At 31.7% G+C, this 27,455-nt stretch overlaps 3 protein-coding genes, 1 long non-coding RNA gene and 1 other non-coding gene across 6 annotated transcripts; 2 read left to right on the plus strand and 3 right to left on the minus strand.

Moving 5' to 3' along the window:
• LOC109358358 lies at window positions 1,519–3,731 on the plus strand. Its single transcript, XR_002108954.1, has 3 exons — window positions 1,519–1,898; window positions 1,973–2,041; window positions 3,370–3,731. It is a non-coding gene; the product is annotated as an uncharacterized LOC109358358 (long non-coding RNA).
• Window positions 2,628–2,699, minus strand: TRNAD-GUC. The gene has a single exon. It is a non-coding gene; the product is annotated as a tRNA-Asp (tRNA).
• On the minus strand, window positions 4,622–6,080 carry LOC109357942 (basic 7S globulin-like). Its single transcript, XM_019601997.1, has one exon. It carries the CDS (start codon window positions 6,078–6,080, stop codon window positions 4,746–4,748), a length of 1,335 nt encoding a protein of 444 aa, XP_019457542.1. The 3' UTR covers window positions 4,622–4,745.
• On the plus strand, window positions 9,135–14,344 carry LOC109358651 (protein ACCUMULATION AND REPLICATION OF CHLOROPLASTS 6, chloroplastic-like). Of its 2 annotated transcripts, none has more exons than XR_002108988.1 (6): window positions 9,135–9,709; window positions 10,859–11,083; window positions 11,736–11,996; window positions 12,109–13,042; window positions 13,193–13,343; window positions 13,919–14,344. XR_002108988.1 is itself a non-coding variant. In XM_019603016.1 (6 exons), exons 1-6 carry the CDS (start codon window positions 9,170–9,172, stop codon window positions 14,207–14,209), a joined length of 2,388 nt encoding a protein of 795 aa, XP_019458561.1. In that variant the 5' UTR covers window positions 9,135–9,169; the 3' UTR covers window positions 14,210–14,326. The 2 variants fall into 2 exon arrangements, 1 of the variants encoding a protein (XP_019458561.1); XM_019603016.1 differs by having other exon boundaries at window positions 13,207–13,343; window positions 13,919–14,326.
• Window positions 16,500–18,124, minus strand: LOC109357810 (B-box zinc finger protein 21). Its single transcript, XM_019601869.1, has 3 exons — window positions 17,753–18,124; window positions 17,281–17,670; window positions 16,500–17,002 (listed from the first exon to the last, which is right to left on the minus strand). Exons 1-3 carry the CDS (start codon window positions 17,936–17,938, stop codon window positions 16,745–16,747), a joined length of 834 nt encoding a protein of 277 aa, XP_019457414.1. The 5' UTR covers window positions 17,939–18,124; the 3' UTR covers window positions 16,500–16,744.

The following is a 27,455-nucleotide window of genomic DNA, read 5'->3' on the forward strand; positions in this document are numbered from 1 at the left end:
TTTTCGATGATCAAATAGAAATAGGTACACGGGAAACTTTGAAGTATAAAAATGGATATTCACTATTATTATTTTTAATGGACTCCTTGACTTTATTTGTTTCGAGGTTGAGTCCCAACTTTAAGTTATTTAACTCAAAATTAACTTGAGATCAACCGATAAATTTTGTATTTGCCGGTGAGGTATAAATGCAGGTTGTCGCACTAATATTACGTAATTTTTTTAATTATCAAAGTAGAACAATTTTTCTACATGTATGCCGGAGTTAAATAAATATACTCTATTCATGATTGCGAAAAGAACTATTAAATAAGCTCTCCTTTGTTTTTTTTAAATAATAACCACTAATGTGTTTAATAATGTTTGCAATAATTGCATAATACAAAAGACAAGTACATTTAATTCACTATCATTTTGAGAATCATGGACCACACCTTTATTAATCTATTTAGAGTATTGTTAAAAAGTAAAAACAAAAAGGAGAGTAACTAAAATTTGAGGTTAGGGACTTGGGGTTTCGGAAATCAGTCAACCCGAGTTCAACTAAAACTCACTTTAAGTTTACGATCATTCATAGTTTAACAAGTTGTATTTTACTTATTTTATTTAACGAGTTGAGTTTTATCAAAGAATGGGTATTTGAAGTAATGGATACGCATCATTGCATGCGTTAGCATTTCTTTCATCTCCCTGTGGTAACTTTCAACTTCCACCGTATTTTTTCTTTGTAAGTTCAAAACTCATGACCTCTCTACCTTGCTCAATTTAATAATCGTGATATTTTATTATAATGAGATAAGTTATATTCTTTAGTCTCTAAAATTTTAATATGTATCATATTTAATCATTTTTTATAAAATATTTTTAAAACTAAGTAAAACAGTACACGTGTCATATTTTTACTGGCTAGATGAGATAAATTATCTACTTGTACGAGGAGATACTTATTTTCTAATAATAAATTATTATCTTAGAGTATTTTTTATTGACAAACAGAAATTTTATTAATAAAACACCAAAGGAGATGGCAAAGATTATAAATTATCATCTTAGTACGTTTAGGTTAACAGCTTCATTAAATGGTTATCTTATGATATGGGAGCTTCTAACCTTCTTTTGAGCTTATTTCATTAAGCTCAAGAGAAGAGTTGATAGTAAGGTTATGACTTATTTTGATGAGCATGCTCGATTGTTTTGAGTTAAGATTGTTGGGAGATTTCAAGAGCTATGTCATTCTTCCTAAGTGAAAAAAAATATTTAATTGTATTTGACACTACTACATCTTGACTTAAAATCTTAAGCATTAGGTGTATGGATTCATTCATCAAAAAACTATATAGATTCACTTACTTATATGTTTTTTAACTTATACACTTCGACTTCTTCTCCACATATGAAACACCCAACAAAGATAAATTCAAATAAACTTTATATAAACTCTTTCGAACACACTTTAATTTATTATTACTGATTTCTTAGTGCAACCTATCATAATTGGTGTGATTCGCAGCGAAAGGAATCATTAGCGTAGGTAGGTCATAGAGGGGAGGTCATATGCATCTAGTTCACCCAACTTCAGTGTTTTAAGTTTATCCAAGAATGGAAGAGACGCTCGAGAAATTATTGCATATATTTTTGAGTGAATTGGTACTTTTAACCGTCATTTGATGGTGAAATGCCATGATTCATTTGTTCATATGGTTTTATTTTGGAATAGGAAGGTTTTATGCTTAACTTGAAAGTTACAGTAGCAAAATAATAAATTTCTTGTTGATACTACAGAAACTGAGTCATGGTTCGTGATTCTTTTGAGGAATGGAGAAAAGCCAAATCCTAGCAATTTTATACTACTTGGTCATTCTTTTGGTGTTTATGTTGCTTCCAAATATACACCTAAGGTTAATGTCTTTCTACATTTTGTTAAAATGACTTATTTAATTATTCTGATGTATATCTTGATATTTATGTATAGCACAACATGGAAAGGATCGATTCTGAACCATATATGGGAATCTGGTTTTACACCTTAGAGGATTATCAGGTAAAACCACTGTATCCTTGTTCTTCTATTCCACTTTCATATGTATAATTAGGCACTTTCTTCTAACAAAAATTAAAAATAACAATTTGAGGGATTAAGTTGCCTTGACATGTTTGTATTTTTCTTAAAATATGGCTATGGTGAAGACATGAGAAACTAAAAGGCTTCAACATTATTATTCAAGTTTTTGTGCCTGCCCTGGTGTATTACATGCTTATATATTATCTCCAAATGATTGGATTTCAAAAGTTTGATTATTGTATTAGAATATTGTGGTGTCAAATAGACACTACACACCTATATCATAACATTTTCCATATAAGTTGTCCATGGAATGAAAGTTTGTTTGCATCAGATGTATTCTTATAATTCTGCAACATATAAATATGTTTAAATATCTTCTTTGACTGAACACTTTAACCATATATCCCTAAGTATGCAGATTATCAGTAGTTTATATGACTTCATAAATGGTTTGAACTTTGAAGTTTTGGACTTGGAATGGCATTTATATTGCCGCTGGCGGGGATCGAACTTTGAAGTTTGGACTTGGAATCAGCAGAATGAGAGTAAAATTAATAAAAATCGCCGTTGCCGGGGATCGAACCCGGGTCACCCGCGTGACAGGCGGGAATACTTACCACTATACTACAACGACATGATTGATTTTATTGTGATATTTTAATCTCAAATAGAATATGTTTGTGGCAGAAGTTTAGGTCCTTTTGGTCCTGATATAATCCACCAGTATATAAGTGGTAGGTTTGTTAGATATACAACTAGGAAAACGCTGAATGAATCTGAAACAACATTGGTTATAGGTTTGTTGGGATAACCCATTGATATGTGGCTTAGATGTTAGTTGTAATTATTGATTATTGAAATATCAATTCATTTCTACTCTGCCAATTCAAAATATAATTTATCTTCAAATGATTAGTTGTAAGTAGTAAACAATTGTTATTGCAATTTCATATGAAGGTTACTTCTAGAGTACCACCATCTTGTGTAAATTATTTCTTCTTCTAGGATACACATGATACAAAATCAGTATGTTTAGTTTTTTGTAGCATGCTGTTTTGTTTAAAAATACTTGTTTGGTATTCATATTTTTTGAAGTCAATTTGGTTCAAGAATGTATGGACCTCCTCCTGAAAATTTGATTCATGGAGTTGGGAAGTAGTCAAATGACATACTTTTGGTACAACTTGATATGAAGGAAATAAGGGAAGGAAACAGAGAATGAGAGAAAGGAAGGAAGATTGTGACTGATTCTAACTTGGTGTGTGTAATGTTTTTTTCCTCTACTTTCATATGTGGTGTCCAAGATTAGAGGAATTATGAAGGGGCAGAAGAAGCTCTTAAGCATATGAAGGTTCCATGTGAAACCATTAAGGTTCCCCAGGTATCACTTTCTCCATTCCCCCCAAAAAAACCACTTTAATATTGTGTGAACTAACAATTTTCCTTACTTGTTGCAGGCTGGGCATTTTGTATTTATTTACAACCCAAATGGCTCCCATTCAACACTGTTTTATGCTTGTGGAAGGTTTCTTAGGCCTAACATTGATAATTTATTTGGGCTTTTAAAACAATCATAAATAGATGATCAATCATTTTAAAATAAATCTTAAAAGGGACGTTAACATAACAAAAATTTGTGAGAATGTCATTGTGGGTCATTTCCTCCCTTGCTTTTTTACAGGGATTATACCCCCATAATTTATAACACTATATCTGAAATTATTTATAGTTGATTACAAAAATACTTAATTATTAAATTTTTAACTTGATATTTTTTTAAACTAATCATAATGTAAGATATAGAGTGACTAATTTTTTTTACCATCCTCATTTCTCCACTCACAAAAAGCGCGTGGACTGCTACTGAAGTCACCTTCCTCATTTCTCCACTCATTTGTTGAAGGTTACTCTTTTAATGTTTAAAGTTATATATAGTTATACGAATATAGAGAAATAATTTTACTGGTATAATTAATTAAGCTTCTTTTATACGAAATGGGGTCAGAACCGGTCTTATTTCAATGAATTAAAAAAAAATCTGAGCATGTGATGTGATGAAGTATTTTTGTCAAAAATGACAACTGATTCGTATAAACACAATTGTTCAACCAATTCGAGGAGTTGACCTTCACTTTTTCAATCAATTTGGATCAATAAAAAAATTGTTGATTCTAAAGTAAATAAAGTAGAAGTCACTTAAACTATACTCATGTAATAAAAACTATTAAGTTTAAATATAAATTTAGCCCCTTTAAAATGTATGCAATTTTATCCTTTTGGATTAGTCCTGTTGGATTGTGCATTATTGATCACATCATCAATTAATATCACATGTGTTGCAAAATATTAGTCACGTTTCACTAGGAATTAAATTAATCACCACTAAAAAACAAATTATCACAATTTTTAATAGAACAAGAAAAGAATAATTATATAGAATATTTATTATCAAGATCAACACACCCAAAGGACGAAGAAATCGTTAGGTATGATGATCGTTTTTCTGCATTCCACATTAATGTTTTTCATAACTATTGTCTTCTTATTACTTTTTTCTTCACCCCTTTAATAGAGTGAAGTCAACACTTATTACATACAGTTTCACTTGAACTCAAATAACTTATATAAATCTTCATGGTCAGCAAACCAAGCTTCTTATAAATGTGTTAAAAGTGAGAACTTAGAAGGCTTTAAAGTTGGAACAGGTTGCATTGTGTAGTAGAAGAGAAGAGGTAAAGCCAAGTTTGGATGAAACTAGATCAAACTCCAACAAATTATCCTCAAGTTGATGCCCACCAATAACAATTGCAGTTGAAATTGGACTTGTAGGTTCCAAACCTCCATCCACAAATGCAAGACATAACACATTTTTATCAGCAACTTCTACCATTGAATTGGCACCATATATTGTCCATTTAACTCCACCCTTTAGCAACAGACCAATAGTTGGCACATCAGGTCCTGTTATGGTCTTGCCAATGGTATTTGCATCAAAGCATGCCCCAAATGGTGCAACTTCTTTCACTCTCTTTATTTTTCTCAACTCTGCCTTGTTGACAAAATCATTCACAAGTGACTGGTAGATAGAAGTGTGTAATTTGGTGTAAGGAATTACTGTGCTAAGTTTTGTACCACCATGTCCTTTTTTGTTATTGTACAACAGGGTAGAATTAAAGTTGACAACTTTGTCATCAACCTTGATTGAAATCACACGAATAAAGTACTCAGAGGAAGGGTCATTGTTATAGATTGGTCCTGTACTATGGCGATTGATAACAAGTGGGGTGTAGTTTAGGAACTTAGAATCATCATCGGGTGGCAAATAGTAAGGTCCACCACCAATAATAAGATCACCATGTCCACCCTCTTGTGAAGTTGAAGGTAAACAAAGAGCAAATTTACGATCAATCTTATATCTAGCTGCAAGTTGTGTTGGTAATGAAATAGCAGTTCTTGCAAGTCCTAACACACCTTTCTTGCCTCTGGCTAAGCCTCCTAAGAAGCCATCGATCCCGAATTTATTCGGGTATACGCATGAAGAAATGAAGTTTGGGACACGTATCTCGGATAGTGATTTTGAATCATTTGTTGAACAAACAGAAGATAAGATATCTGCACCAACATCTCCACTTACAAAGAACCTATCAAAAGGGTTGTATGGTTGAACTCCACAAGTGTTGTTTGTGCATCCAGTTTTAAGAGGGTGGTTGGTGCATGTAATGCAATCTGTGCCTTTGGAAATTTTGCACTGGCTTGTGCCACAATGAACAGGTTTGTAGGTTGATGAATTGTAGTTATTACCACATTCAAACCATAGGAAACGTTCTCTTATATCAATCACTAAATCTAAACTCACAGGGGGAGTTCCCATGTCAATAGAAGTAGAATATTGACGAGTTGATGGGTCTTTCTGTATGGGAAAGAAAAATGAATGTGGGGTAATGTATTTCAGCGCAACTGAAAAAGACAAGAGTGAAAGAAAGAGGAAGAATTGAAGGGCTTGAGAAGTAGTCATTGTGATAATCTGATACCAATTCTGAACAAAACAAGTATTGGGGGGTCCTTATATATACATTATGTGATGAGATGAAGTTTTATTTGAACGAATTAAAAAATCTTGTGGCCATGTGATAGTGTAGTATTACGTGAAAAGATGACAAGTGATTCATGTAAACTACACTCCACAACACACTTCAAGCAATTTATGAGTCTACTTTGACTTTTTTAGATTGACAAGCAAGATACAAGTAATGCGCTACATCCATTCCCATCTGTATACTTTCTCACAAAGCAATAAAAATCACACTTTGCCATACACAAAAACTGTGATTTGCTTTTTATAGATATGTATTCAACTTTGATTTATTAACTGTAAGATAATAAACCATGAGAATATAATTTAGGTACTTTAGCTGAAAAAGTAATATGTTTCGTTTAAGTAGCATAGAAAAATTATTATTTTACATAGAAAATTACAGAAAATAATATAAGATTATTTGTATATATTGTAATTTTTTATTTATTATTTTACGTATTTTTCAATATTTATCATCATATATATTATTATAAAATTTTAAAAATAATATAAATATAAATATCAATATTAAAAACAAGATAATTCACATTTTTAATACGAAGTTTGGTATAAGAGTAAATGAGAAGCCAAATAACCTTGAAATGAATGGTAAAATGAGAATTAACATTTTAATAGAAAAATACATTATTACAGTGAAAGAGCTTCAGTTTTTGGTTCTTTTCTTCTACAAAGTTAAGTTGATTTTATGATCCAGGTAGATTGTGAGTTTCAAAAAAGTAAAAACTACAAACTTTCATCTATACTAAACATACACTTAAATTCTTGGCTTTGGTTATGGACTTAATTATGGCACAATTCAAGAATTTAAAATACTTAAATATTAATTATTAAAGGGTGGAAGTATTAAATATTTTTCAAAATTTTAACATAATAAATACTTATGATTTTTATTTACTTTTAACTCTTTACATGTTTACCTTGTGTTTTAAAATCATGTTAACTTGGAAAAAAATAAACACATATAAGAGTAGACTCATCTCCATTAATGGAGAGACAAGTTAGGGAAAATACACTAAAAACTTAATAGATAATGACGTTTACTTTTCATTGAAATTACAATTTTAACCTTAAAAATACATTACAAAGTATAACTTATCTGTCCATTAATGGAGAGAAGTCTTACTCATTTGATAATAGATATGAAGAGAGAATCTTTCTTAACCTAGTGTGAGTGCCAATAATAAGATTGTGAATAGTGTGATGTGCAGTACAAGTCACTTTATTGATATAGATGTTGTGTTACTATAAGAATGGGGCAAATGGTAACGTTGAATTGTTATTGTGCTCTGTACCAAGTAACTATTTTCACAAGTCACAACAGAGCAAAAGGTAGAGTGTGAATAAAAATTGGAACAGAAAGAAATGTGTGAATGAAAAAAACTAAAATGATATGAATAAAAAAGTAGTATTTCAAAATATGGAAGGTCGAAGAAGTGATAAAAAACAGGACAGTGTCGTGAACAATCGAAACTCGAAGATGGAAGTAAACAGGCAGTGAATGGCAATCTAGGGAAACCGAGGAGAGTGATAGATATGGATACTAGATATAGAAGAGTGAGAGGCATGCATCTGAGAGTGGTTCTGCTTCCTTATCTACACAGTACACACTAATGACTACTAATGAAATAGCATTGAAGAAAGAACTTAATGGTTTTCTTCAAAACTCATTCACCCTAAAACTTATGTCTGCACCAGCATAATTAAATCATAGAAGTGGAAAACTCAAATTAGAGAAAATTGAAAATCAAACACTAACATTAGAATTCAACATTGAAACAAGTATTAACATACAATATTCATGAATGAATGGTTAAGATGAAAATACCTTAATGAGGTGGACTCAACGCAGAGCCGCTGAAGAAGGTGAAATGAAAATAATTGGCGGGAAAAAAGTGAATGAAAATGGTGAAAACCACTAACCCAACGTCTGACCGAATAGCTTGGATCGGACCCAGCATGCTCATCTCAATTCAAAATTTATTCACCATTTACTAATAATTTCTGTATATAATTTTTTCTATTTTTGATATTTATGGCAAAGGGAATTATATAACATTTTTTTACATAAATATGTAATAAATTGATAGTATTATGAAATTCGTCTTACCATTCAAATTTATTTATAAAAATAATATAACTTTCTCAATTTAAAATTTAAAAAATATGTTAAATATTCCAAAAATGTTCCATAGTATTATTATATTAACAATCACTTTTTGCAACTTTCTTACTCGATATGAGCTACATCTCATCCGATAACATACTCATCTATTTTAGCATAAATAATATTAAAATAATATATCGGGCCTATAAAATTTATTTTACCATATAAACAATAGCAATAAAAATTTAATTTATTAACAAAAATGATGATGTTTTTAAATCTTGTTCAATTGCTTTGTTTATATTTTTTCCCATCACCTCTCTATTTTAAAAATGTACTAATATCTATTTTATTCATTTATCATAATTAGGTTTTATCTGATATTTTATAAAAGATCAAATGGCATGCTTTCCCACATCCCATTGAAATATCATATTATCTTCAACTAAAAAACTAAAAAAATATTTAGAATTTAGTAGACAATATTAATATAAAATAACATTTTTTTTCACCTTTCAAGTTAGGGAGCTACTATTAACATTGAAAAACACTTCCAAGTTACCAATCAAATCTTACTTTTTTTATTTTAGGAAATTATTACTGATTTATTTAATATTTTTTATATTATTAAAAATATTCTCTTACCTATACATAATAAATTAATCTCTTTCAAAATTCATAGTTATTTAATAAATATCATTTATTAAAATTGAACTTTTAACATTCATATTTTTATGGATCTAACATAACCTTCTACATCAATATTTTGTCCTAAGTGAGAAGGACTATAAATACGTAAGTTTAAATAGACACTTTGAAGTAAATCATAAAGCAAAATATTATAGTAATCCAAACAAAAAGAGCGGAAGGGTTTAAGCGTAGTCCACACATACATTTCACTTCAATGAATACCTTACTGCCTCGTCTTGGCGTCGGTCTCTGCACCCCGCGACTCTTCCACCAACCACCACACTCTTCTAAAAAACCCTACAAACTCACTTCCTCCGGCACCGCCAGCGTTTCTTTCTCCGCCACCTGCTCCGCCAGCAAATGGGCTGAGCGTCTCATTTCCGATTTCCAATTCACCGATGACACCTCCTCCTCCGACAACCACCACTCCCTTTCCTCCACCGCCACTCTCAGCCCCTCTCTTCCTCCTCCTCCACTTGACCCTCCCGAGCGCCACCTCTCCGTTCCTCTCGATTTCTACCAAATCCTCGGCGCCGAAACTCATTTCCTCAGCGATGGAATTCGGAGAGCTTACGAGGCTAAGTTCTCGAAAACTCCTCAGTATGCTTTCAGTGACGACGCTTTAATTAGCCGTCGCCAAATTCTCGAAGCTGCTTGTGAAACCCTAGTTGACCCTGCTTCTAGGAGAGAGTACAATCAAAGCCTTATCGACGATAAAAATGGAACCATTCTCACTGAAGTCCCTTTCCACAAGGTTATTTTATTGAATGTTGGTTGTTGTTGTTTATTCAATTGGGATTGTTATATGTCTAGGCCAGGGTTTTAATTGAAGTTGGGCTGTTATATTGTGGTTTTGTTAGTTTGCTTAGCTGCATTATTATTTTCCACCAACCGCATTTTCCCGCAATTCGCCGCAACTGTGGTAAACTGAATATAAAAACTTGTTATGTTCAATCAATAAAGGGGTATTTAGTTGGTGAGTTTTAACGTTGAAGTCCTTAATTTGTTATCACAATAAAGTTGAAATTTCCATACAGCATTCTTTGCAACATGAAAGTGAGAAATGAGAAACTAAAATTTACTGAAAATGGTGGAATGTTTATATTGTTTTAAATTGTGTTTGTTGTCACAGATGTAGATGTGGTTGCAGTCTCTGTACCATGGATTGTCATCATTGCAGTGTGAAATTTCTTTTGGTCGAAGATTAGATTTTGAAATTGATGTGGTCCACTAATTTTGGTCACGATGCAGTTCTGACACATTAAAGTTTAGGTCTTTAGGTGGTTACTAATTCAAAGTTTAGGTCCGTAATTGATAAGTTTTGGAGCTAACTCCTTAATTTGTTATAACAATAAAGTTGAACTTTTTTACAACACTCTTGTTGACAGGAAAGTGAGAAATGAGAAACTAAAATTTACCGAAAATGGCAGAGTCTATATCTTTTAAATTGCGGTCATGTATATGAATGTGGTTGCAGTCACATGGATTGCTTTCATTACGATGTGAAATTTGTTGTGGCCGAAGATTGGATTTTGAAATTGATGTGGTCCATTTGTTGCGGTTGCAATGCTGAAGTGGGCACACCACCTTTTTTGGTTCTTTCATATCATTTGGAACCACACTGCAATAGCAGGGTGATGTTTCAAGCACAATATTGCACCCGCATTAGGTGATGCAGTTCGAATTTAGAATCTTTCACCAAACCAATCATGTGGCACATATAGTGTAAAAGATAGTAACTAACTAACAGACTGATGTAAGAGAGAAAGTACCTAATTGATGATAATTGGTGAGTCATTAAACAATCCTACTATGTACTAACTCAACCTATATTCTAAGTTTCTAACTAACCTAACTACAATAACAATACTGTAACTTATTGGTGACGGTGATGGCTTTGTAGGTTCCTGGAGCTTTGTGTGCATTACAAGAAGCTGGAGAGACTGAGTTGGTGCTTCAGGTTGGACATGATTTGCTTAAAGAGAGGTTGCCCAAGTCATTTAAGCAAGATGTTGTCTTGGCAATGGCACTTGCTTATGTTGACATCTCAAGGGATGCTATGGCTTTGTCTCCACCGGATTTCACTGTGGGCTGTGAGATGTTGGAGAGGGCTTTGAAGCTTTTGCAGGTGAATAACTCAGTTTCACGCCCTTTGGGTGGCTTCTTTCTTTTTATATTTCTTTTTAAAAAAATTAAAACATTTTATCATCTTGCTCATTTCAAAAATTTAGTCACATTTGTCATATTGATTGATTCAATTATCACTTTTGTGCTGAAATCCATTGGGGGCTGCTGTAGGATTCAGCAGATTTTGTATAGACAATGTTGGTCTCAGAGGGTGAAATTTGTGTATTAAAATCAACTATGAAATATATAACCCCCTTCCCCCTAAAAAATTGTACCCACACTTAATTTAGTTGTACAAAATATTTTTTTTTATATATAATCAATAGCAAGATGTATTTGTAGCATGGTGGTGAACTGCATTCTTTATTATCTCCGGATTTGAAGTTCGGTGCTTGCCTTTGCCCATTTTTAAGATTAAAATTCTGCATAGTTAGAATTTTTTCATAAATTCAGGACCTCCATTTCTGTTTTACCCTAGGGCCTAAAAAATGTTAGGACTTGGCCTGAGTGTATTTTTCCTTTTGAACTTTATACTACCACATTTACAAAAAACAAAACATTAAAAGCAGAGGACATACAATGAGGTCTTACCTTTAACACTTTTAAGTTTATGTTCTGATACTAGCTTTCCAGTAACTTAGTTGGTTATGTAGGAAGAAGGGGCAAGCAGTCTAGCACCAGATTTACAAGCACAAATAGATGAGACACTAGAAGAGATAACTCCACGTTGTGTTTTGGAACTCCTAGCCTTGCCTCTTGGTGATGAACATCGAGTATGTAGGGAGGAAGGTCTTCAGGGTGTCCATAACATTCTATGGACAGTTGGAGGAGGGGGAGCTGCGGCAATTGCTGGGGGGTTCACTCGTGAAGATTTCATGAATGAGGCATTCTTGCATATGACAGCATCTGAACAGGTACTCAGATTAATTTTGTGTGTTTTTCTTGTAATTTTCTATATTTCCTGTCATTTATTTATAAAGAATTTACCTTCTGTTTTCTCTTTTACCCCTCAATCTTCTTTTGAAGGTTGACCTTTTTGTAGCAACACCAAGTAATATTCCAGCTGAAAGTTTTGAAGTATATGGAGTGGCACTTGCTCTTGTTGCACAAGCCATTGTAGCTAAAAAACCACATCTTATCCAAGATGCTGATAACTTATTGCAACAACTTCAACAAATTAAGGTAGCTACCGCAAGAGACCCTTCCTCTGTTTATACTTCCGAGGAGAAGAGAGAGGTTGATTTTGCTTTAGAGAGGGGCTTCTGTGCACTGCTTGTTGGGGAGCTTGATCAGTGTCGGTCATGGTTGGGACTAGACAATGAGAGCTCTACTTATAGAAACCCATCTATAATAGAATTTGTTAAGGAAAATGCAAAGGGTGATGAAGACAATGATCTTCCTGGAATCTGTAAATTGTTGGAGACATGGTTGATGGAGGTGGTTTTTCCCAGATTTAGAGATACTAAAGACACAACATTCAAGCTTGGAGATTACTGTGATGATCCTACTGTGCTCAGATATCTAGAGAAGGTGGAAGGTGTTGGTCGGTCACCCTTGGCGGCTGCAGCGGCCATAGCAAAAGTTGGAGCTGAGGCTACTGTTGTTAGTGCAATAAACACATTGAAGAAGGTATTTCCTGTTGGTTCTGAAGATCAAATTGTGAAACATCAAGAAAATGGTGAGAAAGATTATTCCAGTCTTTCTGAAGGTGAAAGTCCTGTGATATTATCAGCTCAAGATATATCGGCCAATGTTGAGGTTTCTGGAATAAAAAATTCTACTGATAGTAGTGTATGTACTACTGATGAAATTAAAGATGCAAGTGTGAAAATAATGTCTGCTGGTGTTGTAATTGGACTTGTGACTTTGGTTGGCCTTAAGTTTCTACCTGCTAGGAATGCCTTTTCTATCCTACGCAAAATGACTGGTTCAGCAATGGCATCGGATACTATCAACTTTGGTATGGCCTTTATAGAGATATCTGCAGTTTGAAACACTAATAGTACAAATCTGTTATTCATGATATGAATGATTCAATTACCATGATATTAGGTTTTAGAAGTTCATAATTTAAAATTATCGCAGTAATTTCTTTTTGCATATAACACAGACTGGTCTGCACAGATTCCCTACAAGAGGAAGAATTAAGAGAGCAACTTCCAAAAATGGATGCAAGGGTTGCAGAAGCTCTAGTTCGGAAATGGCAAAATATCAAATCCCATGCTTTTGGACCTGACCATTACCTACAAAGATTGCAAGAGGTATGGGATTTAACTAGCCTTTATGAAACTGGTAATGGTAATCACACACCTCCAAAAAAATTATGATGCACGACAGTATTGTTATTCTATGGTTACCCTAAATCTGTCTCCATTAAGGAAGTCCTGTACAATAGATCTTAGTAGATATTGGATCCAATTTGTTCTGGGCCTGATGTGCAATTATACAATTTTACAGCATTCACTGTTTTTGTCTATGGAATCCCATTGTAGTATGATGGGATACCATTTATGGTATGCTTAAGAATTGAAAAGGAATGGGACTGGAAGAAGAAGTATTTGTCTTCTCTCTTTTTGTCCGAAGTTGAAAACTTAGTTACTAACCAATCAATGTATGCTGAGAGTCACCCTGTGTATATAGGATATTGAGGAATGAGGAGCAACATTTGAATAAACTTTAGGATTCCATAATATTTGTATACTCTTCTTTCACACCTGAGTCTTTGTATTTCTTTCTTTTGGTTTTGTTGCTTCAAGTACCAATTATTTTGAGGCAGTTATTCCATGAACTATCATATATATGTTTATAGAGTTTTGATGAAGTTGAGATCTGCTAGGTTTTGGACGGTGACATGTTGAAGATATGGACCGATCGCGCAGCTGAGATCGCAGAGCGTGGTTGGTCATATGACTACACCTTGGAGGACCTCAACATTGACAGCGTGACTATATCACAGAATGGACGTCGAGCCGTGGTGGAAACCACTCTCAAAGAGTCAACACGCCTCACTGCTGTAGGTCATCCACAACATGACACTCCCAACAGCAGAACCTACACAACAAGATATGTGATGTCTTTTGCAGGTTCAGGGTGGAAAATTGTTGAAGGAGCTGTCCTTGAGTCATAATTTTTATCTTGTAAATCACATATATATCAGGCTATCACATTTTTAACCAATCTAGGTGCTACTTCCTGTCTAACATGTCCTTGTTTATTTTTCACTAAGGGAAAATTAGTTGGTACACATTGCCATATAGCATCCAGAGAGGAAAATGGATCATAATAAAAGATGCTATAAAATATAATGTTATATTTTATTAAGATTCTAGTAATACAAATATGAGATGATGAAATAAAAATGGATAAAATATGACTAGTAATGTGCATGTAAGTTGTTTGTGATATCTTCATGCCGATTGTATAAAATTTGATTTTGATTATTTTAGAAGATGATTAACCTTAAGTTCAATTTTCATTCTGATAAATGAGATTGATCTAATATTTAAAAGAAAAAGTCAGAAAGTACTAAATCTGGAAGCCATAGCAACTACTTTCCATTTTTAAAACGCATAAAGCATAATAATGATGGGCAAGGTTGCCCCACAAATGAATTTCATAATCAAGACAAACCATATGCCATCCTTTAAAATCCTTTTCCGCCACCCTTTTCCACCTAAAATTCTTAGATAGACATCTTTAATCTAATCATTTCTCGAACTTGCAATAAAATATTTATAAAATATATAATAATTTGATAATAAACTATAATAAACTCTGATTACGCCCCACAGGCCCACCACCAGTCTCAATATCTAGCAAATCTCAATATCTCATCGCTATCATGATATTCATCATGTGTGCAGTATGTTCGCCATCAACCTTTTCTTTAATTTTGATGTGCCCTACATCCAACGACCTATCCCTGCCCCCTGCTGATCCCATCACTAAATTCATGAACGAGTTAAAACAATTATTTTTCTGCGCCACTGGCAAAGGCGTGAAGCTATGTTATTGTTAAGAGTGGATATTTCTTGTCCCATTTGTCTCAGCCGAATATTGTTTTATCAATAGAAATTTTGACATTGTTCAAATTTAGGCAGATTCATTATCTTTATATTTCAAAGGAGTTATGTGGGTAAAAATAAGTTCAATATTGATAAATAGGATAAGAATTGAAGTAACATCAACATAAACCTTATGTTTTTATTCAAACTGCAGTGTAAAACTGTGATTATTCACTTAAGCCAATTAGTTAGATCTTATATTATTTTAGACTTCTACATTCCTAACAAGTAGTATGAAAGTCAAATGTTCTATGGGACGTGAGTTCTCTGGGCTTGTGTAGAAGGACTTCCTAATAATATGGAATGAGACAATACGTTCCATTGAAGTAATAACCATCAACAATACAAGCATATGAAGAAGCTACAAAAGGGGAAGTGATCATATATTAAGGACTCAACCATATGGAAAAAAAGGATTGTTAGGATTTTTCAAGGTGAGATATATAGGTAAATAGAAGTATCACATTAGTAATAATAATAAATTGAAGTACATATAAGTGACAAGACTCACAAGTCGATTTATAAAATAATTTTGGGGTCATACATGCTACATTTTAATGGGTTAAGGTTACTATTTTAATTAGTTAAATTAAAGTAATTTAATTTAAGAAAGATTTATGACTATAAACATAATTGTAATGAATATCAAAATGCATATAACAAATGTCTTATTTCTATTATTATGATAAGCAAAATATAAATACGAAAAATGTGGATAATCATGATGAAAGAATTTGAATTCAAAGGGACATCACTCTTCATGAAAAAATATGTACATCTTATAAATAAGGGGTTAATGTATATGAAGGTAGATATCCAAGAAATTTTATTTGTCTTCACTCTATAGAGAAGAAACTAATATTAAGTAAAAAATACAATTGAAATATCGTTACTATGTGAGAGAGATTTCATAGAATTACCATGGGATTATACACAATGTTTAGTTTGGAGTTGTGCTTGATCAAGAACATGTTTCTTATTAATATTGATTAGTCTACATGATCCATAATGAATTAGGAACATATTTAGGCACCAATAATTAATTCTAACACTAATATTTTAAGATTTTGGGTTTAATTGTAATGTGAAACCCTCTTATACAAATTTTCACTTAAGTTAAATCTTCTACCCACTTATATGATTCTTTATTTAAATCCATAAGTTAAATATTATATTACTTTGGGCTTTCCATTTATTAAAAAGTTTAATAATACTCTAATGCTTACTTTGATATGTTTAAGAACTAAATGAGAAAAGGTTAGATATATTTATGATCTTTCATATATAATAAATAAGTGAGGCTCAATGCTATAGACTAGTAAATGCAACTTCTTAATTTTCTAACAAACCCAACATATAAAAGTTTGCAAAACTCTTGAAAGGTTTATATTTACACCCACAGGGAGAAAGACAAGAAATTTATCAAAACATAATAGGAAAAAACAGTTAAAAGAACCAAACAAACAGTGTAAAACAATGGCAGGGTGAAATTCAAGCCTGTCAGAAAGAGAGAAGTAGGGACCAAAAAAAGAAACAAGGATATCAATCCCAGAGCTTTAAATGCATCCCTCACATTATTGGATTCTGAGTCTTGTTTTCTACCATAGAAATCTGGGTCTTTTGGAATTGGAGACAGGGCTAATCTGTGGAACTATGAAATTATTATCATCCCTCAACCTTGAACTGTTGCTGCCTTTCATGTTGATACCATAATCTGTCTCTCTATTCTCAATTTGCTTATCCATTTGTGAAAAAGAATATAGAGGAGGTGGTGGTGCTTGAGGAACCCAGATCCCTGAGAAGGTACCCAGATTCTCTTCAATATCAGCATCAAACAATGGCAACATGTCATTACTCTGCATTTGATCATCATGTAATAAATCTCAGATCCAAGTTTAAAGTATAAACAAAACAAACCATAAATATCTTAATAAAAAGATCGATCTAATGATCTAATGCACCATACTCCCACTTGGTGGAATCCAGGCTTATATATGCATGTCGCCACATCAAGTTGTTTTTAATATCTGAACTCGTGATCACCAGGTCACAATAGGTCACAATAACTTTATCTATATATGTTAAAAGTAATAATTCAAAGAAAGAAAAAGGAAGGGAGAAGTTGATTGCAAACCTTAGAGAAACTGATGGAACCAGAAGATGAATCAAGAAAATCATCAACTTGCCATCCAGGAATAGTTTCTATCAAATACTGAGATATGCTACTAGTGTTTGTTGAACCAGCTCCATCAATAGCCTTGGGAACTGTTGATGCTGGTGAAGGAGTTGACTTATAAGGCATCAAAGGTGTTATTGGATATGAATTTTTCACAGAAGACTGTGATAACTTAATTGAATTGGAATCATTTGATGAATACACTTTAGCAGAAGCTGAGAGCTTAACCCCGGTGAGAAGAAACCTATCATGTTTCCGAGTGTGTTCATTTGCAGAATGAATAGATACATCACACTCTCCACACAAAATCGCTCTATCTTGTTGGCAAAACACAAATGCTTTTTTCTCCTATAAAAAAGTCAACCCAGAAAAACTATATATTAGTTAGAATCTAATGAGTTCTGAATAACGAGGATCTTATACGACTTACCTGGCAAATGTCGCAGAGAGGGTATTGGTTTGAAGAAGGGTGGTGAAGAGAGAAGCGGTGGTGCTTGGAGGCGAGTTTATTGGCATGGTGGACACGGTGGTCGCAGGAGTCACAGAGTGCAGCTTCATCGGCGGTGCAGAAAAGAGAAGCGTCGTTTTTGGTGCAAACGTCGCAGTGGATCTTCATTATTACGACAGTGTCAGTGAGCTTGTTGGTTTGTGAAGAAGGTTCTGGTTTGAGAGGAAAAGGAGGTTGGAGGAGGAAACTGGGAAGAAAGTAGAAATATTCATTGAGATGGTAACCGATAATTAAATGGTCAAACCGCAAAGCAGGGACTGCAATAAGTGAGAAGGAAAAAAATGTTTATTTACATAACACTTCTATCTCACATTTTTAGGGCACAGTGGAAAAGCATTTTTTTGTCATTTTAAATGATAATAAAAAAAGTTCAAATCTTCCATTCATTCATGTTAGCTATATTCGTAGGAACAGACGTATCGGAAAGATATTAATTTCCTATAAAAAAAAATATAAAAAAAGATGAAAAATACTTTTAGTATTTGTCCCAAAATATTTGTTGTTTTTAAGAAAGTATCTCTTCATCTATGTATCCATAACTAATCCATTTTTGGGTTTAAAGATCTAAGTAGATATTTTACTACTAGATTAATATTTTATTTATTTTTGTCTAATAGTATGTGAAGAAAATCAATCTATAAATTTTCTTACTTGTAAAAAAATCTATAAAATTTTCTTACTTGTAAAAAAGTCTATAAATTTTCTTGTATCATACTAAAACTGATATATATCGCAATATAACTTTAAAGTATGCTTTTGGAGACATGTTACATTTTTATATGGAAAACTGTACATCAATGTTGTATAAGAATATACTATTCGATTAGATACAATGAATTATTTAGGTTGTGGGTATATACTACTAGTTAAGCTCTTTCCTCTTAAACGATATAATGCAATAATGGATTTTTGTTTTTCTGAAACTATCTAGAAACCATTCGCAATACAAAAGCACTATTAATTGAGTTACGGGTATCCAGATTAGAATGCAAAAAAGGTATTCAATAACCCAGTTTTCAAGTGCAGTTATTGTATTATAATCAACAACTAACCATCTATATCACTAGGTAGAACTAGGAATGGCAAAAAAACCTCTACCCGGTAAAACTCGTACAGACACGAGTATGGGTCACAATTGGGTACCAGCGAGTATTATAAACGGGTTTTTAAAAATACCCGTAGTATATGTGGGCAGGTATGAGTATTATGTTACCCTTGTCTGTCGGTACTCATTATTTATATGATTAGTATTATATATTTAATTAAAATAAAAAGTACATTATCATATATTCATTACACTATGTATATTTTTTTCTTTTTTCTTTGTTTACATATTTTATTGAGTTTGATGGTGAAACACCCTCTACAAATATTATTACATGTGTAGAAACACATGTTTTACAAATAAATTATATATTTTTTGTTAAGGAAATGAGAACAAAAAATCACACAAATAGAAAACACCAATAAATTTAGCATTTTTGTCATATATTAAATCAAAAGGTACAAAAACAATTAAGTTTCATCTCATCTGAAACATAAAAGAAGTAAAAAATTAAAAATTCATTTATAATATAAGAAACCTGTTGTACTCCTGGGTACCCAGAAATACCTGCGAAAACCCACATACATGTACCCGTGCAGATACGGGCGGGTATGGGTAATGTTCTCCTATTTTGAAACAGGTAGCGGGTAGCTACTACCCGTGCCCGCCCGTGCCCGTTGCCATCCCTAGGTAGAGCTGGACACCATAATATTCTATTATAAATTATTTCTATTGACAAGGGATTAATTTAGGTATCTTTAATTTTTTAATCATTTCGTCTATAATTTTTATTGGTTTCCCTCATTCTTTAGGAATTGAAATAATCTTCATTTGATCTACTCATTTTACATGAGCTTATGAGGGTCTCTTTCACACATGTTCAAATCACATGAGACAATAAAGGGTTATTCTATCATCTTTTATACAATATGAATTAGTCCAACTTTCGCCCTATAGCATTCATTTATAATTTTATTTTATTTAATATATTCACTCATCTAATACAATATTTCCATCTATGCTACATGAAGTATATTCGTAGATATTTTATTGTTCAACTTATGACCATTTTGTTTTTGGAATTTTTGACTATTAAGGAATATACTATGAATTGTGAATTGATGGGGTATATATAGTAGAGAAGTTAGGAAATAAAATCTACATATAATTTACTTCTTATTCATATTGAAGAGACATATGATATAGTGTCATGGGAGGTCTTATGATTTTGGAGAATACATTTATTTGTATAATTTTTATTGAAATGATAAAAGATTTGTATGATGGAGTTAAATATATTGTGCTTATCTACCATAAGTCATAAATGAATTCCTAATAACTACTACTAAATTATATATATTTATATATCAGAGTTTTGGATGTGTATGTTAAGTATATATATATATGATCCAATAGGTAATATCAAAATGCATGCTTTTTAATAACAAAAAAAAAAGCATGCTTTTTAATAACAAAAAAAAAAGCATGCTTTTTAGTCGATTAATGGGATCCATTCAGGTAAATGTTAAATGGGATCCATTCAGGTAAATGTTAAATGGAGTAGATAAAATGTATTGCAAGATGTATGATGCTAGCAGTTGATTCAATATAAAAGTTGAAGATTATATCATAGTAAAAGTTGTAACTTAGTTTAGTAACTTTGACCTATCATATAAAAACTGATAGAGAAATACAAAGAAATGAAAATTAACTATATAGGATGCAAAATAAGTACTACCATTTGTATTAAAAGTTTTAATGGAGTTGTATCAATAATATCTCAATTGAGACACATGTCTGATTTACCCAAAATTTATTTTGAAGTATGAGACTGAAAAGTAATTTTCAAGTTTATAAGACTTGTGATATACCCTTAAACATATATGTTCTCCCCTTCTTGCATATACTTTATATATCTATATGCATATGTAGTACTTTCAAAGAAAAACTACACAAACATTGATTAAATACATACATATATTTTTATATTTCGTACCCTCCCTCCCATATCTCCCAGATCCGTCTTTGACGCTAGTTATTATTATTATAATAGTTCGTAGGAAAAAAGCCAAGCTTCAAGGAAGCACATGATGAGTCTTCATCTATCTATGATCATCAATTGTAGAAGAAGATAGATGAATTAAAACTTACAGGTTGTATGATAAAGAAGAATCATGACTCACAAGATAAGTCGCTTATCTGTTTTCTTAGAACATCACATGATATAAGGTTACATCTAACTTTAGAAATAGGTTATATTAGATTTTGCCTTAAACAAACCAAACCTATATAGCATATATGAGTATGAGTCTGACATGTTAGTTTATTAAAAAAATTCAAAACTAGGTCCGACCTATTTAAAAGTTTGGTCTGATCTGTTAGTCTATTTAATGGTCTATTATACTATATAGTCATAAAATAGACTATCATGTCTACATTTAAAGGGACTAATAAGTCCACTTTTGGTTAGATTCATCTAACTCTAATAATTAAATAATATTTTTATATACATTTTTATATTAAAATTATATATAATAATATTACTTATATTAAAATAGTATAATTTTAACATTATAATATAATATAACTAAATATGTTAACCTATTAGACTAAATATGATTTTTAGATGACATGTTAAGTCAAATAACATGTTGTAAGCTAGGTAATAGACCCTTAGTAGAGTAGTAGGGGGTTTGGCTTGATTTCACTCTTAGTTATATCTCATTCTTTATTTAGCAATGATTACATTATGATTTTTTTTTTGGTGCTTAAAGAAATGGGAATTTGATTACATTACGATTGTGTTCATATAAATAATAATGTTTGTATTTTAATCACTGAAATGTATATTTTAAAGAAATTTCTAACCTATACACTAATATATAGGATAAATAAACATAAATTATTTTGATAGGAAGTGATATCATTAGTGATATATTTAATGTGAGAGTATTGGGAATGTGATTTTTTTTTCGCTGTCTTGCAAACACGTGATTTTCCTTTATCTCTTATATTTTTTTGTATCTTAGGTACATTTTAATAATAATATTATTTTTTGTTCTCCCCTTCTTGCATACACTATCATGTTGACTGTGTTAAAAGTGTATATTACATTGAAATGATGATTCTATATTTAGAAATGAGTTTAAAATTTATGTACTATCAGAATCAGTGTAAAGATTTTTACATGTCAATATATTATTTTATCATTGATTTCTATTACTTTTATTTGAGAGTCAATAATGTTTAAGAGATGAATGATGGATAATTTGCTGGAATTATAAAAACACTTATATTATTAATGTATACATTGTTAGAAATTTATAATTTCTAATTAAGGTGGACACCATATATTTAATACAATTATATCGACTATTTATTTCAGGGTTACAAAACAAGTGATCTGCTTAATGACAACCTAAAAGATTTCTGAAATTGATAATGAATATTGGCTTAATGGGTGAATACTCAAACGATTTGCATATAAGGGATAATGAGAACCCTATAAGTTAACACATAAGAAATAGTCATGGTCCCCAATATACAAAATAACCCTATAAGTTAACACATAAGAAATAGTTATGGTCTCCAATATACCAAATAACCATATAAGTTAACACAGAAGTTAACAAGATTTGGTTGAGGAAGGTCATCATACCAAAACTCTCTCAAATGGTATATCAAAGGAATAGATCAGAGAACATGGATTCACGTACGACTTTGTATCTTGTTTTATATTATGTGTGAGAATTATGATATCCAAGATCCAATGATTGATATTTCATCAATAATCAGGAAATATCTAACAAGTGGTATCGGAGCATTAAGTTATGAATTTTATGGTTCTCCATTAAAGATTTCCCCCCACCCCAATGATTGATATTTCATCATTCATCAGGAAATATTTAACAAGTGGTATCAGAACATTAAGTTATGAATTTATATTATGAATCCTTGCAACATGTGTTGAAGTATATATTCAGTGCATGAACATTGCATTAACTTTTATGACTATGTTATGAAATATGTATATTATATGTGCATTAATACCTTACAGTTGGACATTGACCTTTGTATAAGGTATATATATATATATATATATATGTAATTGTTTACAACTTGAAGTTGCTGTGATTTCTGGAATTAATTATTACAGTTAATATATATATAATGGTTATAGTTAATGGTTAAAATTATATATATTTTACTATGTTAGTGTGTGAAAGTGTGTATATATATAGTGTTATATATACGTTTTAAGATATGCATGATCATATTCGAATTAGAACTTTTTATAATGATTTGCATATATTTTTTTATGTTTTTTTATTCTGGATCTACTTTGTATTTGGTTAATATTGCATCCATTTTATGTGTTGATATTTATGTAATACATCTTTTTTAATTTGGAATTATATTATTGGATTAGGTTTGTTAATTATAAAAATATCAAATCTGATTGTTTTAATTTCAAGATCATAATTTTTTATTATGAACTCATATTGTGTTCCTTTTGATTGGTAATTATTTTTGAATTAATTGATGCAATATATTGTCAAAGTAACCTCTATTGCGGAAATTGATTAAAATTACTTATATGAGTGTGAGGTTATTTATGCGAATTGTGTTTGGCCCAAAGAAAGATACAATTTGACCAAGTAATAACAAACATGTAATGATAAATATGTAACAATTATAAAGTTTTTTTCATGTGAATAATAGTCGGTCCAAAGAAAGACTATATTTTGACAGAACTAATTGTTAATATTTGATCAATACGTTGAGAGTATCACTTACAAATTAATTTCTATGTTCAAAGACTAGAAATTGATGTTGACTAGGTATATTGTGATGAGTCTATTATGTGAACATGTCTTATTTTATATATTACAGGACTTGTTTTTTAAATGGTCACAATACTTCATGATTTGTTGCATTGGTTGGTGGTTGATTGCATTATTAAGTAATTGCTATTGTTGAAGAATTGTTTCTGATTGGACAACTTGTCCTGCCATGTTTAATCATGTATAAAATGATAATATTTTTTTATGGAAAATTCAAAAAGGACCATTAGTGGAATTCAAAATAAATTTTTTGTGATGATAATGATGCAATGCTACTAATAGGCTATAATGGATATATGTATTTATATGTGAATATAAATATTATATGTTTTGGATTAAGATTATGTTGAATCAAACTCAACTAAATGATTTCTCTTTTGGAAAATAAAATTGTTTGACATTTTAAGTAAATCTATTAAATATGAAGTCGCTAAAGTGACATCTTTTATGTGAATTGTTCATAATAAATGGCAAATGTTAGTGCTATATGTATCCATGCACGTATTAATCGGCCCAAATGAAGATTATTATTTGGCCGAATTATATACACACATGTGATGATAAACATGTAATTATTATAAAGTTGCATATGTGAATGATAAATCAGTCCAAAGAATGGTTTATTATTTAACATGCATTATGATCAATGTTTGATCATTACAAACAAGAGTATCATTAGTGATTGATATGAAATATCAAGTCAATTTTATGTTTACATTTTATGTGAATAGTGATCGGCCCAAAGGAAAATTACTATTTGGCCCAAATTAAAAACATACTTGTAGCAATAAAATGTGATAATCATATGTGAATAGTAAGTCGGTCCAAAGAAATGCCTATTGTTTGATAGGACTGATTATCAATATTTGATTACCACATTGAGTGTACCACTTTCAAGTTAATATTTTTAACCAAAAACTAAATATTAATGTTGTGTTAGTTAACTTGTGATGTGCCTCATTATCATTTGAATTTAAGTATTAAAGTTGAATGTAAGTTTAATTGCAAGATTGATTGCAATATGTTATGTTCTTTTACTAGTGTTGCAAATATTTTGCTCAAATTAAGAACATCTCATTGCTGAATGAGACAAACTTTAAGATCTGGAAGGAAGCCATAGAAATTTTTCTCGGATGTATGGATTTAGATTTTGCACTTCAGGTGGAGAAATCAATTTCTACTCTAGAAATCCTCGATGAGGTTAAATTGAGAAATTGGAACACTCTAACCAAGTGTGTATAATGATAAGGAAACACTCTATTCTAGAAGCGTTTTGGGGCTCTAACCAGAGTGCAAGAAAATTTCTTGAAGTAATACAACCATACTTTGCCAAAATGAAAATATGGAGACGAGTAGCCTTCTGGATAAACTCATTTCCATTAAGTATAAAGGCAAAGGGGACATAAGGGAGTATATTACGGAGATGTCTAATCTCGTATCAAAACTCAAGTTACTTAAGTTACAGTTTGATGATGACTTGCTTGTGCACTTGGTTTTGATCTCGCTTCTTACACACTTTGGGCAATTCAAAGTGAGTTATAACACTTAGAAGGACTGTGTACAAGAGAAAGTGAGACTGCAGAGATATAAGACTGAAAGTGCTCATTTGACTAAGACCTCTCAGAATAAGAAAAGAAAGAACAATAAGAATGTTGTGAAATGGCTATTTGTGTTTTTCCTCAGAGAATTTGGAATTGTTCTGCAATACACTATGATAGGCAAGCCTAGCATGAAGGGTGTTGTTGAGTGATTAAACTGAACTCTCAAGGATATGATGAGAAGTATGATTAGTCATTCTTCCTTGTCAAATTCTCTTTGGGGGAAAGCTTTAAAGACCGCAATTTACATCCTTAATATGATGTCAAGTAAAGTAGTTAACAAAACCACAAATGAGCATTTGACTGATAAAAGATCAAGCTTAAAACACTTGCACATTTGGGGTTGTCCAACTGAGGTGCAACCTTAGAGGCCACATGAAAGGAAATTGGACTCAAGAATAGTTAGCTGTTATTTTGATAGTTACACTGAATGCTCTCGGAGCTATAAATTTGATGATCTCACTTCAAGATTTTTTTTTGAGACGGGAAATGTAAGATTTCTTGAGGAAGTTGATTTTTGGAGGAAAAGAACATATAAAATGTTGTCTTTGAAGAAGAAAATGTCACTAGTGGTGAACAAGTTCTTGTGCCTATTACCATTCCAGGAATAATCTCGGTAATAGAAGATAATGTTCAGAATATTGTTCTTGATAATATTCCAGAACAAGACAACAATGAGTAGAACTGTCATTAAGGAGATCCACTAGAGAGATGAGAAGAGCAATTCTTGATGATTATATTATATTTCTTTAAGAACACGAGGATAGCATCGAGTTAACAGAGGATGATCCATTGAACTTCTGTTAAGCTATGAAAATTTCTAACTCTCAAAAGTGGATCGATGCCATGAATGATGAGATGAAGTATATGCATGATAATGACGTTTGGGATCTTGTCGAATTACTTGAAGGTGCGAAACCTATTGGTTGCAAATGGATATATAAATCCAAAAAGGATTCGAAGGGTAATATTGACATATATAAAGTTCGTCTAGTTGCTAAAGGCTTCACTCAGAAAGAAGACATTGATTATAAAGAAACCTTCTCTCTAGTATATTCGAAGGATTCCTTTAGAATAATATTGGCAATAGTAGCTCATTTTGATTTAGAGTTACATCATATGGATGTTAAGACCGCGTTTCTAAATGGTGACATTAATGAAACAATCTATATGGCGCAACCATAAAACTTTATGTCATTTGGCTCATAGTCTATGGTATGCAAATTAAAGAAATCTATTTATGGCCTTAAACAAACTTCCTGTCAATGGAATCACAAATTTCATGAAGTTATTACCTCGTATGATTTTGAGGCAAATAAAGTTGATGATTGCGTGTACCATAAGTTCAGTGGGAGTAAATTTATATTCTTGGTATTATACGTCGATGTTATACTGCTTTCTAGTAGTGATATGAGACTATTGCATAAGACCAAGAGATTTCTAACGAAGAATTTTGAAATAAAAGATCTTAGGAAAACTTCTTTTGTATCAGGTATTCAGATACTAAGAGATTGCTCTCAAGGTACCATAAGGTTGTCAAAAGAAAGCTATATAGATAAAGTCCTATATAGAGTTGACATGAAAGAAAGTAAACCATGAGATACCCCTATAGCTAAGAGAGACAAGTTTAGTCTCGAACAATGTCCCAAAAATGACTTTGAAAGATTCGAGATACAAAAGATTTATTATGCATCTGTAGTAAGATATCTAATGTATGCTCAAGTTTGTACTTGTCCCAACATAGCGTTTGTCGTGGGAGTTTTGAAAAGGTATTTGAGCAATGTTGTAATGCATCACTAGAAGGCAATCAGACATGTTATATGTTACTTAAAGAGAACAAATAATTACATGTTCACTTATCGGATGTCTAACATTGGGAATTGTGACTCTAATTTTTGGGGTGTCTAGACAATAGACACTCCACCTTTAGATATATGTTTATCTTGGTTGAAGGTGATATCTCTTGGAAGTCTGGTAACAGACGTTCATAACTCTTTCAACCATGGTTGCATAGTTCATGGTTCATTTTAAAACATTTGACCATGACATATGGATACGAAAATTTTGTCAGTGGCTTATGTGTGGTTGATGGTATTAAAAGACCACCGAGAATATATTGTAATATCAAGTCTGCAGTT

This window comes from Lupinus angustifolius, chromosome LG10, assembly GCF_001865875.1.
Source record: "Lupinus angustifolius cultivar Tanjil chromosome LG10, LupAngTanjil_v1.0, whole genome shotgun sequence".
NCBI classification, from domain to species: Eukaryota; Viridiplantae; Streptophyta; class Magnoliopsida; order Fabales; family Fabaceae; genus Lupinus; species Lupinus angustifolius.